This window comes from Mustelus asterias, chromosome 8 (assembly GCF_964213995.1).
Source record: "Mustelus asterias chromosome 8, sMusAst1.hap1.1, whole genome shotgun sequence".
In the NCBI taxonomy this organism is placed as follows: Eukaryota; Metazoa; Chordata; class Chondrichthyes; order Carcharhiniformes; family Triakidae; genus Mustelus; species Mustelus asterias.
In genome coordinates this window covers 111,112,979-111,130,809 of record NC_135808.1, presented here as the reverse complement: position 1 = coordinate 111,130,809, position 17,831 = coordinate 111,112,979, and the positions used below count along the sequence as shown (strand labels likewise).

At 41.0% G+C, this 17,831-nt stretch overlaps 1 protein-coding gene across 12 annotated transcripts in view; it reads left to right on the top strand.

Annotated features, from left to right (window-relative positions):
* The window catches only part of LOC144497452 (MAP kinase-interacting serine/threonine-protein kinase 1-like), an 88,910-nt gene that overhangs the window by 8,701 nt on the left and 62,378 nt on the right, over positions 1-17,831 (top strand). For 6 of the 12 annotated variants that reach the window (XR_013498549.1, XR_013498550.1, XM_078218731.1 and 3 more), the window contains exons 2-3: positions 10,493-10,610; positions 17,084-17,185. Coding sequence is in view for 10 of the 12 variants with exons in the window: in XM_078218731.1 (XP_078074857.1) it covers positions 10,493-10,610; positions 17,084-17,185 (220 nt within the window). In the remaining 2 variants the exon portion in view is untranslated. Of the gene's footprint in view, positions 1-447; positions 511-10,492; positions 10,611-17,083; positions 17,186-17,831 lie in introns of those variants that run through there. The other 6 variants (XM_078218735.1, XM_078218739.1, XM_078218738.1 and 3 more) reach the window with 3 other exon arrangements.

Genomic DNA, 17,831 nt, shown 5'->3' with positions numbered 1-17,831 from the left:
AAAAATATCACTAAGCATCCATCACTATTCTCTATATCAGCTGTTTGAAGTCCCTGGGTGGAATGAATGCTGGTAATTCCCTAACAGATGTCATTATCCTATTACATAATTGAAACCTGGTTATTTTCTTTGTGAGGCTATTGATGACTTGGGAAATATCAGTGGTTAGAACACAAGACTATAGAGACTGCTGGTGATACGAGAGTTTGCTGTGTAGTTGATTTAATATTTAAAAAATTATTTGGAGGAAGGAGTAAGGAAGCAAACTAAGAATATCCTTGTTGAAATGTTAACTATTGTTGATAGTCTCTGCCTGGGGGTATACAGAGAATCAGGGCTTCTTGCTTCTGCTGTGAATAATGGTCTGCTGTAACCATATATTCAGTACAGTTGCTTCTTTTTTGATTAGTTCCACTAAAACGCAGCTAATTTTACTTTGTCGCTCAGTTGGCAGATATGGTGAGGCAGAGCAAGATAACAGAACTGAAAAGCTTTCATTGCTCCCTTAAGGTAAGCATTACAAAGGCAAATATTAATTTCCTTAGACAGAAACAGCTGATGGGGACATATTATTCAGAAGATTTATGCTACTGCATAAGAATCAGGGAGTTACTGAAATGGTTGTGTCTGATATTTTATGTAATTTGGAGGAAGAGCTAGTTGAGTGCTGTAGAGAGGAAAGTGATTAGGTACGTGCTCTGAATGCAGGGGTATATTGTTAGGCATTCACAATTTGTGATCTTGCAGTCCATGGGATTATGTTGTTTTTGTTTATGCCTAAACTAAATGAATAAAAGGAACCAGAGATAGGCATGGGGAAATAATTAGGTTTGAATTTCAATAGTGTTCAGCACTTACAATTCCGATTGTTTTGAAGTCAATTAGGCAACACTACGCACCATGAAAAGTGTGTCCATCACTCAGTAATGTGTCGGATATCAAACGATGAGACGGAGTACAGAAAAGAGATAGAGAATCTTGTAAATTGGCATGATGACAATAATCTCTCCCTCAATGCCAGTAAAACGAAGGAGATTGTCATCGTCTTCAGGCAGCGTAGTGGAGGCCATGCCCCTGTCTACGTCAACTGGGGTGAAGTAGAAATGATCGAGAGCTTCAAACTTTTAGATGTCCAGATCACCAACAACCTGTACTGTCCCTCCATGTTGACGCTATAGTTAAGAAAGCCCACCAATGCCTCTACTTTCTCAGGCGGCTAAGGAAATTTGGTATGTCCATTACGACTCTCACCAACTTTTACATATGCACCATAAAAAGCATCCTTTTTGGGTGTATCGCAGCCTGGTATGGTTCCTGCACTGATCAAGACCGCAAGAAACCACAAAGGATTGTGAATGAAGCCCAGTCCATCAGGCATACCAGCCTCCCATCCATTGACTCTGTCTACACTTCCCACTGCCTTGGAAAAGCAGCCAACATAATCAAGGATATCACGCACCCCAGACCTACTCTCTTCCACCTTTTTCCGACTGAGGCCACATACCAACCGAACCAAGAACAGTTTTTTCCCTGCTGTCATCAGACTTTTGAATGGACCTATCTTTCTTAAGTTGATCTTTCTCTACACCCTGGCTATGACTGTAACACTACATTCTGCATCATCTTCCTTTCTTCTCTATGAGCAGTATGCTCTGTCTGTATAGCGCGCAAGAAACAATACTTTTCACGGTATCCCAATACATGCGACAATAATAAATCAAATCAAATCATTTCACCAAGGACAATTCCCTCTACAGTGTGAGGGAAGTTGCAAACTGCAAAACACAGTCATAGTATTCAACAATAACTGTAATGGTGATGTGGTAGTACGGGACTTTGCTCTTTGACTGGGAAAGGGCTTTGAATAAAGATACCAGAGAGGTTGTATGCTTACTTTTTCAACCAGATAGAAAAGTGCTGGAAAATTAATGTTTCATGTAAGCATGCACTTTCTTTAACATAATGAGTGCAGGAGTCAAATTCTAAGAAACATGTACTTTTTTTTACTGCTATAACCTTAAGATATGAGTATAGAGAGTAAAATGACGCTGAGAATCTCAAAGGCAATCTACTTGAAGAACATAGAGTTTTGGAAATCCTGATTGAAGAGTGAAAGCACGAACTGCTGGATTTAATTCTGATAACTCTACTTTGTTTTAAAGGTAATGAGTTTTCTTTCCCCCTATATTTAATTTCCTTCATGTGGCTTACACTTTTGAAAGGAACTCATTTTCTTCCTGGTCAGGGTTATTGGTTATAAGTTAAAAGAGTTCAAGAAGAAGCTTTACCAGTTTGTTGAGAATCCTAGCACATGCTGAACCCTATATAATATATATCTTTATGTGAAGGGAAGTCACATACTGGTTTCTCCTCCTCCTATAGAAAAAAATGCAGGACTGAAGATCCAGTGTGAGGAAATTCTAACTTCCCTGATAACTGTATAACTGAGGCACTGAAGTGATGAATTTAGCAGGTTGTTTCATCATAACACGAAACAATGGACATAAAATGGCGTCGCGAGAAGAGTGGGGCTGACACAATTTTACGTCAATGAAGCATTTAAACTGGATTTAATTCAGTTCCAAATCAAAGGAGGTTGTTAGCCATATTTGCATGTGCCAAGTCCAAGTGACTGAGTTTATGCAATTGCTACTGGACAGTAGAGATACAGTGACATCCTTCCATCTTGTAAGATGATAGTTTGTGCCGTGGCGGTCAACTCTTGTGCTGAGCATGGCCTGGTGTGGTTCAGGAGCCCTACTCTGGCATGGCAGGCTCTGCTGCATTATTTTCAAAGGAAGACAGTGGGCTGAAAAGTTGCAAGATTCACTGGCCTCCATTTTCTCTGGGCCCACTTCTTTGCCAGCTGATCTTTTGATTTCTGCTCGCCTCTTCCGGTGCCCTTCCAGTCAGCCTCCAGGGGCCATGGCTGTCAGTGACTGCCTCCCAGTTGTCAGTTTCAATGTCTGCTATTTTCATATCTCATTTGTATGGGTCCTTGTTGTGGATGTCCAGGTGATCATGACCCCGTGACTAATTCACTGGTCTTAGGGTGTACAGCCATCATCCATTTGATGCACAGCTTGGCAATTAGTTTTTGCTAATGGAATTGGTACGCTCCAGGAACTCTGAGTTTGTGATCTCTTCTGCCCAGAGATGCTGAAGATAAGTATGAGACAGCAAAGATGGAAACTGTTCAACTTTTTCTCCTGTCTAGCTTATGTTGGCCAGGTCTCGCCATTGCAGTGGAGTGCACTGAGGATGCAGGTTTGATTGACTTACAGTTTGGTGTTCTTGGTTAGCCAGCTGTTGCTCCACACTTTTTCCTTCAGCTTGGATATAACAGCTGTAACATTTGCAATGCATGGATTTGTATTGATTTTCACATCAAGTGACAGATGGCTGATGATTGTGGAGTTTAGATATGTGAAACCATCAACAACTTTCACCGTCACATTGTCAATGCTAATAGATGGCGGCATGGCAACAACCTGAACCATGGCATTTGCCTTCCTGATGGGCAAACCAATCCTTTACAAGTGATCTCAGGTGAGCAAAGCTGATCAGCTTTCTATCAGTTCAGGTACGGAAGTAGACAGCCTCTGTAGATGTCCTGAAGGCATATGACAGCAGCAAAGAGAAGAATATGCAGTAGAGCGCCAGTGTCAGAACACAATCCTGTTTGTCTCCTCTGTGGATCTCAAAAGGCTCCTATGTTGCCCCATGTTAGCTAACCCTGTCCATCATGTTGTCATGGAAAGAGGAGATCACAATGAGGAGATCAGTTTTCTCCAGCTGCTTAAATAGAACGTCTCTGCTCACATGGTCAAATGCCTTGGTGAGATTGATGTTTGTTTGTGGTATTTCTCTTGCAGCTGCTGGAAGAGATCACGTCAATTGTAGGTCTTCCAGTTCTGAAACCACACTGGGATTCAGGATAGAGTTCAGCCAGGATCTGCAATCCGACAAGAGACACTTGGGCAAATACTTTTCCCATGATTCTCAGCAGGGAGATGCCTCGATAGTTGTTGCAATCGCTGCCAGCGTCCTTGTCACCAGGTTACGGGGTCATAATCTTTGCATCATGCATATCCTGGGGCACTACCCCCTTCTTCTACCAGAGACTGAGAAGTTTGTGCAGATGCTGCAGGAATGCTGATTTCCTGTGCTTGATGAATTCAGTATTAGCACCAGGAACTTTGTCAATGGCAAACGAGCCAATAGCTTTGCTGAGCTCTTCCATAGTTGGTTAAATATCCAGCTCTTCCATGATAGACAATGGTGTCTAGAACTTCCTTGGTGACACCATTCTCTCTAAAGTACAACTTGAGGTAGTGTGTCACCCACCTCCCCCATCTGTTTGCTGCAACCAGTGATGATCTCCTCCACCTTTGTTTACAATGGTGCTGTTTTCTTGCTGACGAACCCATTGCCTTTTTGATCTCTTAATATATACCCCTATAGTTCCTGAGTTGAAGGACATTTTGGAAATTCTGGTAAAGTTGTAACGAGTAGTCACTGGCACACTGCCTGTAGTCATGATGTGGAGATGCCAGCGTTGGACTGGGGTAAACACAGTAAGGAGTCGAACAACAGCAGGTTAAAGTCCAACAGGTTTATTTGGTAGCAAAAGCCACTAGCTTTCGGAACAGGCTGTCCCTTCGTCAGGTGGGTGGGAGTTCTGATCACAAACAGGGCACAAAGACACAAACTCAATTTACATGAATAATGATTGGAATGTGAGTCTTTACAGCTAATCAAGTCTTAAAGGTACAGACAATGTGAGTGGAGGGAGCACTAAGCACAGGTTAAAGAGATGTGTATTGTTTCCAGACAGGTCAGCTGGTGAGACTTCGTACATCCAGGCAGGTTGTGGGGGTGACAGATAGTGTGACATGAACCCAATATCCTGGTTGAGGCCGTCCTCATGTGTGCGGAACTTGGCTATCAGTTTCTGCTCAGTGATTCTGCGCTGTCGTGTGTCGTGAAGGCTGCCTTGGAGAACGCTTACCCGGAGATCAGAGGCTGAATGCCCGTGACCGCTGAAGTGTTCCCCAACAGGAAGAGAACAGTCTTGCCTGGTGATTGTTGAGCGGTGTTCATTCATCCGTTGTCATAGCATCTGCATGGTTTCCCCAATGTACCATGCCTCAGGACATCCTTTCCTGCAGCGTAACAGGTAGACAACATTGGCCGAGTTGCAAGAGTATGTACCGTGTACCTGGTAGATGGTGTTCTCACGCGAGAACACCATCTGACCACCTGACGAAGGGACAGCCTGTTCCGAAAGCTAGTGGCTTTTGCTACCAAATAAACCTGTTGGACTTTAACCTGGTGTTGTTAGACTTCTTACACTGCCTGTAGTCAGACTTTACTTCAAGCAGCTCTTAGTGCATTCAGAGTCTTTTCAGTTGGGTCTTTGTTGTAATTAATTGAGAATGGACTGCTTGGCTTCAATGACAGGTTCCATCACACTGGTGTTAGCCTTGAACCAGTCAGCATTTTTCTGATCTTCCTTGTAAGATGTTGAGAGTACAGTGTTGTAGATGGTGCCCCAAAGTATGTTCCATTTTCTACCAGAGAGCGCCTGTTCAATTGAGATGTAGAACTGTTGTTTATTATCTGGGTAGACAGTATTGATGACATTGAGGACAGAATTTTTGCTTTGAATGAAAAAGCTTTAGGCGTGCTTCCTAACCCTGGTGCACACCTGGGAGAGATCTGTGTCACAGTCAGCATTGTGGTAGCTGCATATGTTGAGAATGCTGTTCAGAGAGTCACATCTGGTGATGATCAGATCCAGCTAGCACTAATGGCCTGATCCACTGTGGCATGATTTGTTCTGCAAGAAGGGATTAGTTTCACAATGTTTGTGGTAGCAGCAAAAGTCAAATAGTCTCTGTCTGTTCCCGCTGAGATTTTCCAGCATTTTCTGTTTTTGTTTCAGATTCTAGCATCCGCAGTATTTTGCTTTTATTGATATGACTCACCTTTGGATCTAATACAATCCTTAATTTCTTTTATTAGCCACGATTGGGCCACTTTGTCTGCTGTGTTTTTGTGTCAGAAAAGAATCTATATAGTCTGTTGCAATGCATGCATTCCTTCCTTAAATATTAGCCATTGCCTGTCCACCCTCATGCCTTTTAATGAAGTAGCCCAATCTATCTTGGCCAACTCGCACCTTATACTTTCATAGTTTCCATTGTTTAGGAGTCTAGTTTTGGATCGGACTACTTCACTTTCTATCCTAATGAAGAATTCTATTGTGTTATGGCTACTGTTCCCTATGGACCCCTTACAACAAGATTATTAATTAACCCGTTCTCAGTGCACAGTACCAAATCTAGGACAGCCTGTTTCCTAGTTGGTTCCTCAACGTACTGGTCCAAAACGTCATCCTGTACTGACTGGCAAAGATTTTCACCCTTGGCTCTTTTTACTTGCACTGCTGCTGGCCAGTGGTGCAGTCTGAAACTGAGAAATAAACTAATACACAAAGCAGAAAGCATGCTAACTCAAACGCTGCACACATCACATCGACCTGTTGGACACACAGTGGAAACGCAGGTAAATTGTTAGAGTAGGGGAGCTGGGATGGCATCTGGGTGAATGTTGTTTTTTTCCATGATAGCTGGAATCAATCTAGACTGGAACAAAAGTGCCCCCTCAAACCTAAGCTTGAATCGAACGAAAAGTGGCTGAGCAAGAAGAAAAGGGGACAAGGGGAGGCCATTCTCTCTCTGTCCAACCTCAAAAACCTAACTTTGATTTCACTTTGGGAGAATTACAGATGCAATTTATTTTTGCAGAGCAGATACCATAATGTGTCAGTATTCTAGTAGACTTCAGTAATATTCCAGTAGATAGATCTGGGACCAATGGAAATACACTTTCCTGCTATTTGTAGATACCATGTATTTGTCTGGCACTTTCTAGTTTTTTGCTTTTCTTTCTCTTTTGAGAATACTCATCTATTATGTCTGCGCTGTATCTCTAAAGTGTGTTTTGCTCTCCACCTCTCTCCATTGAACCATAGAAAAGTTACAGCACAGAAGGAGGCCATTCGGCCCACCTTGTCCATACCAGCCTGCGGACACTCGGGTGTCCTTTCTAATCCCACCTTCCTGCACCTGGCCCATAGCCCTATCACTTACAGTGCTTAAGGTGCAGATCCGGGTACTTTTGAAGAGTCCAGGGTCTCGACCTCCAGCACCAACTCGGGCAGCGAATTCCAGACACCTACTACCCTCTCTGTAAAAAAAAAAAATCTTCCTCATGTCCCCTCTACGCCTTCTGTCACTTATCTTGAATCTATATCCCCTGGTTCTAGAATTCTCCACCAAGGGAAACAATTTTATCCTGTCCACTCTGTATCTCTTCCCCTTATAATTTTGTACACCTCATTCAAGTCACCACTCAGCCTTCTTTGTTCCAAGGAAAATAACCCCAACCTATCCAATCTATCCTCATAGCTACACTTTTCTAGCCCAGGAAACATTCTTGTAAACCTCCACTGCACTCTGTCCAGAGCAATTACGCCTTTCCTGAAATGTGGTGACCAGAACCACACACAATATTCCAGTTGTGGCCTTACCAGCGTTTAGCTTCCTCCCTGTGAAGGTTTGTTCAGCTTGACAAAACTGCAACCATGGCATCCCCTTGATATGAGAGGAATTGCAATTGCACGAAACCTTTATGATGCCAATTAGTATGCAAACAAAAACTGAATTACTTGAGTTTGAAAAGAAAACTGCTATAGATTCAGCTAACTCTGAAAGAAGGTTACACATATGGATTTGATTTATTATTGTCACATGTATTAGTATGCAGTGAAAAGTCTTGTTTCTTACGCGCTACACAGACAAAGCATACCATTCATAGAGAAGGAAAGGAGAGAGTGCAGACTGTAATGTTACAGTCATAGCTAGGGTGTGGAGAAAGATCAATTTAATGCGAGGTAGGTCAATTCAAAAGTCCGATGACAGCAGGGAAGAAGCTGTTCTTGAGTCGGTTGGTATGTGTCCTCAGACGTTTATATCATTTTCCTGACGGAAGAAGGTGGAAGAGAGTATGTCCGGGGGGTGGGGTCCTTAATTATGCTGGCTGCTTTTCCGTGGCAGCGGGAAGTGTAGACAGAGTCAATGGGTGGGAGGCTGGTTTAAGTGATGGACAGGGCTTTGTTCACGATCCTTTGTAGTTTCTTGTGGTCTTGGACAGAGCAGGAGCCATACCAAGCTGTGATACAAACAGAAAGAATGCATGGTGCATCTGTAAAAGTTGGTGAGCGTCGGAATGGACATATCAAATTTCCTTAGTCTTCTGAGAAAGTAGTATGGAATTAGTCATTTAAAAAGATATGTGCTTGATGGTACTCTGTTTCCTGTGGCGCACCCTCGGTAATTACTTGGTCTTCTGTAACTGCTTCATTTTGAGAAACAAGATTATTTACAGACCTCCAAAATGTATATTGTAAATGCTACATTAACTGAGATAGAGGAGGAGAGCAGAGGGTGGAGTTGCTGGTTGGCAACAGGTGATGTTAAATGATTAATCCCAGGATTAGGTATTCAATATTGTCAGTACCAAATAGCTGGTGGCATGATCCTGTTACAGTAAATGAGTGAGAGATGGAAATATTTTTTAAAAATCAGCCTGTACTGATATTGCAAAATTAATCTCTCTCCTTTCCCTACACCTCATGCCCACCCTGGGCAAATGGGCGATTTAGTTTTATGCTGATCCATACAGCCCAAGAAACCTTCAGCATTAATCATAGGTTGATGACCTAATTGAGACAGTATTATTGGCTCAAATTATTATTGTGGCTGTTGGAGAAATTGGCCTAGATTCCCATGACTGACTTTGCCAGTGACTCCCGCTGAAAGAATGTTCTGTCAATGTTGGACAGGACCAGGTTGACCTGGTTGTGATGTATCCATGTCAGTTGGTCTTCCATTACGTGCTATGTAAGTTCACTTATATATAGCTACAGTGCCTGTAGAATTGTACTGCAATAAGGTAAGATATTTGGGAGAGAGGTGAAGGGCAAAGAGTAATGGATACAGTCAGCTTTAATGTGAAATCTTTGTTGTTTTAAAATGACTGAAGTTACAGATACCCAGTTTTCAGTCCTATCCAAACTGTTCAATTCCATTGCGAAGTGGTGAATACTCTTGTAAAGATTGCATGTGGAAATAGGACCACCCTATTTTTTTTTGTTTAAACTGAATTTTCTGTTGGTCTATTTGGGCTTAATGAACTTTATCAGTGAACAGCAGAGGATTTTGTGATAAATCTCAGTCTCTGCAGAGGCAGCTAGGACACATTACTCAGAGCAGTGCAACTGGCTTCAATGCCTGTGAGAAAGGAGAGAGAAAATTGGTCAGGGATTAGCAGGAACTAGCTGGGTAAATACGTGGGAGTTAAGGGAATGGGGGCTGGGTGGGATTGTGGCCGGTGCCGATTCGATGAGCCGAATGGCCTCCTTCTGCATTGTAGGAATTCTATGATTCTATTCCATGATCCTCCCTGTTGGCTTTTGCTAGCAGGGACTGTGTGTAGACATGGGCGAGGGTAGGATTGGCTTTTGTTGCAATGCTCTCACAATCAAATGGCCCACTTGGGCAAGGGACCAAACAGTAATTGTTGCAGATGGAACCATATTCCAGAAAAGAATGATTTCCCGAGGGAGGGTCAATGGATAGAAAATGAATGGAAAAAATAATTTCAGGAAGCTGCTATACAACAATTAATGAGTAATTTAGATTGTGAATGAAATGATGAGCATAAGGAATAGGAGAGATCTTTGAATGATGTTGATTTCTATATATACATATTATATATATAAAACATAATATTCCATATAACTGTAGCCATAAACAATTATGGGGGAGAAACAGCAGATGGCCAATTCTAACAAACTCTGATGGGAAATGATTTTATTTCCAGTTTCCCATATGCTGGGTTTCTGATTTTTCGCTGTATTATTACAAAGATGGTGAAATGAGCATTTCCCTACAAAGGAGAAAAGGGAAAGAGTCAAATGGGTGAGCAAACATGAATTTCTTCTTATGGCTGATTGATATAGTGTTAATGCAAAAGACTGAGGAATTAGCTACCTGAATGGGATATCGGGGAACTTACATTGAGGGAAAGAAGGCAGTGTTTGAATGGAGAAACTTGTGCTAAAGTTATTTTTCCCCCTAAATATTACTGGGCAGGAAAGCTTCTTTGGCTGGTCATATATGGAGGGATATTTGAGCTGAACTCTCAGTTTAAGCCTTTGTGTTTTGGGCAGTTCAATGTTCACAGACAGCATTATTGAAATTACTGTCTGTGCTTGTTAGAGCATGGAGGGGCATGGAATCCCCCCACCCCCAGCCCACCCAAAAAATACCATGTTGCAGTCCTGTTTGCTGCCTGAGATAAGACTCAGTTATTACAATCAAATACTTTTTTTTGTGCTTTAGTAATTCATTGCTGCTTACAGTTGCAGAGCACTCAACTCTCCCCAATCCCTCTGAGTGGTTTCAACAATATCTGCAACTCTATTCATCCAGTGACCAACTACCCTGAAGAAATTACTCGGAATTCACAAACAAGACCAGGTATCAAATACATTTTTCCTTTTAGACGGCTTTTTCAATAGTTGGAACTTTGAGCTAAAACTAGCAAATGCTGGAAACATTTAGCAGATCAGGCAGCATCTGTGGAGAGAAAAAAAGTACGAATTGATGTTTCATGAGAAGCATATTTCTATGTTTAATATTCTCTGTGCCTGTGTTAGTTATTTCAATATCTTACTATTGGTTCAAAGTATTACATTGAGCCCAAAGAAACTCATAAGATGAAAATATAACAGCGAGCATTTCAAATCCTTATCGACCTGTTGTGCATTTCTATAAAGAATGTGCTGTCAGTGCTTTTATTTTTAACCACCATTTTAAAATAATGTTCTTAAGTGTACTTGGGGCTTCCCCACATTCTGCAATGGTGATGCATACAATACTTTAATTTTCATCATCTCGTGTTCAGTGGTCCTGCCAGCGTATGCACCTTGCTGCCCAGTTACCCTGCTCTCACATGCAGCGCTCTGCACATCGCCTTACTGTTATTATAACCCATGAAGCACTCATGACTACATGGGACCCTGCTATGGATCTGATTCTGCGCCCATGCAGCCTTGATGAGCATTGATGAAACTTGGCCGTGTAGAGTGGCTAGTTAAGAGCTTTAATTGAGTTGCAGATTCTGAATCGGAGTTATCAGGTGGCTATTTGTCACTTGTTCGAGTGATACAATGATAATTATATGCCATGTTATATCACATGAATATGCATGAATATGCTCATGCATGAATATATTACTGAAAGCATATCCATTCCCATATGACTGCCTGAATGTTTCCAAAATATGATTGGAAAATTATTTTAAAATATTGCCTATTTTACATAATTTCTCTGCAATGTTATCAGGACTTAGAGATTTCAGACTGAAAATAACATGATTTATTTTTCACTGCATCAATGATTTAATTAAAATAATTTCCCTTCTTGGGCATGATGACACTGTGGTTTAGAGTAGTACAGCAGTGGTTTCTGTACACCCTCTGCAGCTAACTCCTGATTTTGCGGCAATGAAGTTGTGAAGTAAAGCTGGACATTTCCGCTTCTTCTTAAGGAGAACATGTGGGCCAGATTTTACTGTGACATGCTTCCATTTCTGTCACTGTCGTACTGCAGGGAAATGCGACACTTATCTTCTGAGTAATGAAGCACCGGTATCACAAATAGCAGTGAGATAAGGGACGAAACAATCTATGCTTGGTGGTATTGGTTGAGGGACAGATGTTGGTCAGGACTTCAGAAAAGTTTCTGGCACTTCTTCAGACAGTGCTATGGTCCTTTTATGTTCACCTGACAGAGAAGACAGGATCTTAGTTTAACGTGTTACCTGCAAAAATGTTTCTGACAGTGCAACATTTTCCCAGTACTAAACTAAAATGTCAACCTAAATTATACATCCAAATCTTTGGAGTGGAGCTTAAACCTACTACTATCTGAATCAGGGACCTTCAGACTGCGAATCAACCCCACTGCTGCTAATTCCTTGATGCCCCTATTGCAGCAAGAACTATGTACAATAATTCATAGAGTGCTGTTCTGTGTTGTTTGAATAACAACAGCAATTTGCATTTATATAGCACCTTTTAATGTGGTAAAATATTCCAAAGCGTTTCACAAAGTTTGACAAAGGTCATATTGGGAGACATTAAGGTCAAAGTTTTGGTCCAAGAGGTAGGCTTTAATGAGGAGAGAGATTAGAGAAGTGGAAAGAGAATCCTAGAGGGGGAGGCAAAACTGTTTTCCTTACCCCTCCACTAGCTGATTCTATCTTTGCTCCTCTTTCCTTCTGAATCGCAGGAGAGTGTGGCTTTATCTGATTTGCGAACTCTTGTTAAAAACAAGTTGCTAAGATATACAATGAGATTAAATCTTCTGATGATTGGAGAGTTGAAAGGCGGAAAACAAAATTACAAATAGCAAAACTAGACTGGACCACCCTCATTTTATTTGTTAGCACTTTATAGATTGTTATGGATAAGTGAGCTTATTGTCTGCTAATAATTAAAAAAGAGGATGAAAGTAAGAACTTTATGAAATTGTGCTGTATATGAGAGGGACAGAGACTTTACCCTGTGACCTAGTTTAGAGATCTGATTGTTTTTGAAATTATGAATTTGTTGCCACTTCTGGCACAAAGCATTTTACCAGAGAAAGAGAAACAAGACCGTGGAAGTTATGTTAAAAACCCCACTGATGTTAAATGTGAGAGTATTCCCAATCTCGGAAGGGAAACTTGGAACACCGGTTCTGAACTGTTTACTTTGCAGTTTGGTGTAATGCGAGGAAAGAGATGAAACCAGTGAAGAAAGCTCCAGCCTTCTTGTAATCGTTCAAATAAAAAACATTTATTAAACTATAAAGCACACAGAACAAAAATTGCACTTAACTACAATAATGGCTACACACACAGTATAACCCCATTCCAAATCTCTCTACCTCCCTAAAATCCAAGAATATACCTCTCCCTAACAGCATCCCATAGTTTTTAACACTATGAGCCAAATCCAGCAATAAATACTGTACAGAACAAAGAACAGTACAGCACAGGAAACAGGCCCTTCGGCCCTCCAAGCCTGTGCCGCTCATTGGTCCAACTAGACCATTTGTTTGTATCCCTCCATTCCCAGACTGCTCATGTGACTATCCCGGTAAGCCTTAAACGATGTCAGCGTGTTTGCCTCCACCACCCTACTTGGCAGTGCATTCCAGGCCCCCACCACTCTCTGTGTAGATACAGGTTCTGTATCTTTCTTTTGGGAAATTTTCTTCTTCATAGTGGCAAACAGCTAGGGTTAAACTGCAATCTCCAGGTAACAGCTTGTTTTGGGAAAGAGCTCAGCTTCCAACTGGGTGTGGCTGTGATTTCTTTTTCCTGCCAGTTCTTCTTCTTTTACAGGACCAACCCTGCCCTGATGTACTATTTAATGCTTTTGATTTCGTCTTATCTGAACGACTTGTCTTAGAAGTCCCTCCTACTAACATTTATTACATGAGCTTCCCCCTTTTAGCATTTAAGTTTTTTTTATTCGTTTGTGGGACATGGGGCGTCGCTGGCCGGCCAGCATTTATTGCCAATCCCTATTTGCCCGAGGGCAGTTGAAAGTCAACCACATTGCAGTGGTTCTGGAGTCGCATATAGGCCAGACCGGGTAAGGACGGCAGATTTCCTTCCCTAAACAACATTAGTGAACCAGATCGAGTTTTCCAACAATCGGCAATGGTTTCACAGCCATCAGTAGATTCTTAATTCAAATTCCACCATCCGCCACAGCGGGATTCGAACCTGGATCTCCAGAACATTAGCTGAATTTTGGATTAATAATCTAGCGATAAACCAGCTGGCCATTGCCTCCCCGTACAACGTTAATTCTTAGTTCTCCGTTTGAACTTCTGCCCTCTGCATCTTTAACTCCTGTAATTCTATGCCATATTGTTCTCTGCTCCACTTAGGTAAATATCTGCTTACCCTGTTATGAGGCTTTTATCAAAAGCCCTCATTGCAGCTGAATCCTTATCAGTTTCCTTTTATCCAATTCTTTAATTTTCATTTTATCCTAGCTTCTTGAGATTTGTTTTAATTAAAACCAGGTAGAAAGATAATTCATTCCTTGAGTTAATTACAATAAAAAACACTGCATATTCATTTTCTTTCGAATGTAAGATGAGGGCTAAGGTATATTGTGCAGAACAGCACCAAGGTTGAAAAGAAAATTTGAAGAAATGAGGATTTGAAGTCTAAAGGGGGAAACAAAAGATTTAAAATACAATAGTGTCTTCATTTCAACACAATGGAAGAGAGATTAGGAGTAAAAGAAGTGAATTCAGAGTGAATGCTGAGTGCCAAATGGTGGTCTAAGCACCACCTCCGTGCTTGTAGATCATAAAAATGCACATTAAAGTATCACACAGAACCACGAGGGTTAAATGGGATAGTCCCCAAATATTGGTATGGAGAATCATGATGTACATATAATTAACTCACACTTGTTCAGTGTAATGCAGACAGCATACCAACTTTGTTCGGCCAAGCTAACTGTCCTGTTTATTAGCTGTGTGCATCAGCAGAGGCCCCAAATGTATATAACTTGCTAGCACCAGTTCAAACCAGTCTGCATCTCTTAAAGAGAACGTGCATTCTGGCTGGAACTTGTGATGACACTCATTTTGGAAGTAAATCTGATCTGGGAAACAATTAATAAAGGCACAACATAGGAGAGAATGGGTTCCCAGCTTTTCAAATACTGCACTGGAGCCTGAATTGAAGGAGGTGGAAACTGGAAGACATGTCTGAACTGCTTCTAATCCATTTTCATAATTCCTCAAATAAGGAGCCAAATTCTGTCCACAATATTCCAGGTGTGGTCTCACCAATACCCTGTACAACTGAAGCATTAACCTCCCTACATTTGGAATCAATCCCCCAGAAGCACTCCAATAGTTAGAGCTTGTTAACCTGATTATTCCATACTTTCTGCTTCCTGTGAGCTCACCAATCCTTTATCCATGCTAAAATCCCATGTGCTCTTTATCTTGTGTGCTAACCTTTGATGTGGCACCTTATCAGATGCCTTTTGGAAATCCAAGTGAAATCCAAGTGTACTACATCTACAGATTGCCCTTTATCCACCCTACTCATTACTTCCCAAACAACCTTTACTGTATTAGTTAAACACAATTTCCCTTTCACAAAGCTATGTTGGCTCTACCTGATCACATTATGATTTTCTAAGCATCCTGTTGTAACCTCCTGGATAAAGGATTTTAACAATTTCCTTACGACAGATGTTCGACTCATTGGCTTTTGGTATCCAGCTTTCTGTCTCCCTCCTTTCTCAAATAAAGTTGTTACGTTACTTATTTTCCTAACCAATGGAAGACTTCCAGAATCTAAAAAAAATTGGAAGTTTATAGCCAACGCATCTACTACCTCTGCAGCGACTTTTTTAAAAGACCCTAGGGTGTAGGCCATCTGGCCCTGGGGACCTGTTAGCCTTTAGGTCTAATTGCTTTCCCAGCACCTTTTCCCTATAATGATTGTTTTCCTCCCTCTGCTCACCTTTTGATTTTCTAGTATCTTTGGGAAGTTTCAGTCTTCTAGATAAAGACTTGACACAAAATACCTGGCCGATGCCTCCCCTGTTTCCTTTTTTCCATTATCAATTCCCCAGGCTCACTCTCCAGAGGACTAACTTAATTACTCTTAATTACTCTTCTACTTTCTACAATTATGTAAGTCTAGCTGTTTGTTTTTATATTACTAGCTAGTTCTCACTCAGCTTTCTCCTTTATTATTTTTTAGTCATTTTGCTGGTTCTTAAAATCTGACCTATCTCCTGATCTACCATTAACCTTTGCAGATTTGTACAGTATTTATTTCAATTTGGTGCAATCTATATAACCTTTTTGTTAGTTACTGTACTAACTAACTGTTAGTTACTGAGAAGGATGCATTGTAATTACAGTCCATCCTTCTCAGAGTCTTTCGTTTTTACTGGGATAAATCTTTGCTGGGAGCTATTAAAAATCTCCTTAAAAGACTGCCATTACTTTTCTACTTCCTTTTGAACTGGCTTCCCAGCCAGCTTGCCTGAGGGTGATGTACCTGGGCAGAGATGACCTGTGACTAAGTGATGTACATGCAGCTGATGACACCTGAACCATGGGAACGCCTGAAATCTGTGAGAAGTTAGTTTCACTTGCCTGTCTCTGGTAGCAGAGTGAGAAATATAGTTAGCCATCATTTAATAGGGAGCCTCAATGACTTCCTTTATTTTACAGTGGATGGCACGCTGCAGGATATTGTAAATATATCCAGCTTCAGCTAAATTAATGTTGCCACAAAATGTGACCCTTGTCCCTTTCTGAGGTGGCAGCTGTGGCAGATTTGAATGTCCTTGGAAAAGGAAACACTGTAGGGCATCTTAATGCTTGACCATGGCAGAGCAATGCTAATTGAATGTTAGGAGTACATTGTCCAACTCTTGGTCACAGGTGTGGGCTGCAAAAATCTCCAAGACAGATATAATGGAGACAGTGATAAAATGTGTGATTGTATTTAATAGCAAATGATAGAACAAAGAAATGTCCACTGAAGGCAACCTTTCCAAGAAACATAGTACAATTTGTACTTGCGTATCATCTATAACATACTTAAGAGTATATAGAGGTATGACAGATAAAGCTTTTGATGGCACACGGTTCTCCCCGAGCCTCAAGAATAATTGATTGTCAGTCATCTGTGACTTCCTCATTTCCATAAATTATATTTCTATGTTTCAGCAGAATATAGTGTTTTTTTTGTCTGACATCCCTCAGTCTTTTGTGTTGGTGACATTTATTACCTTCCCAGCACTTTGGTTGGAGGGGTGATAAGAGGAAATTCACTGCACCTAATTAATCATTACAACAATAAATGTGCATTTATGAGTGTTTTTCTTTGTTTTGGATCCTTACAGAAATTATGTCCAGTCACCCAGTCAGTATTATTGACAATGGCAAACGCAACAAGAAGAAGAGAAGAGCAAGGACCACGGACAGCTTTACTGGGAAGTTTGAAGGTCAGTGACTTTATTTTGATGACTTCTGATATCTGTTGGTGTGACATTTCAGAGTTTAACCTACAGCATTTCCTTGAAGATAATGTCACAAACCACTTCCCTGCGTGATATGAGGTCACTGAGAATCCCTGTATGATGTGTCATACACAGTTGTAACTCGCCATCTGAAATAATCTATTTGCTGAGGGGCAGACTCAACTTTTGTGTCACAGTCCTGAAAAAAGATACATAACATTGCCAGCTAGATATAAGTAGAATCCATTACTGTCAAATCTTACCTTAGACTCGCCAAATGTTTAAACCTCACTGAAAAAGAGGCAAATTATTCAGACAGGAAAAGATGAATACTCACCAAGTAATTTATTCTCGCTCCATTTGTGAAAGAAGTTTAAAAAAGCTAATGGAATGTTCCATTCAGTAAATAATACTTAATACTTAGTGATGTCTTGGGCATAAGAAGATCTTGGGTTAGTCTGACCAACCCTCTCAAGCTTCCAATTAGGATTCTGGAGTTAACAGCCCTAAGCAAAAATTCATCCGGTCCTTATCTTAAAATCTGTAACGGTTTTCTCCACCATCATTTCTAATGATAGCCTGTTCCATAACTTTATCAGTGCCTTACTATAAAAGGTTGTCTAAATTTCTT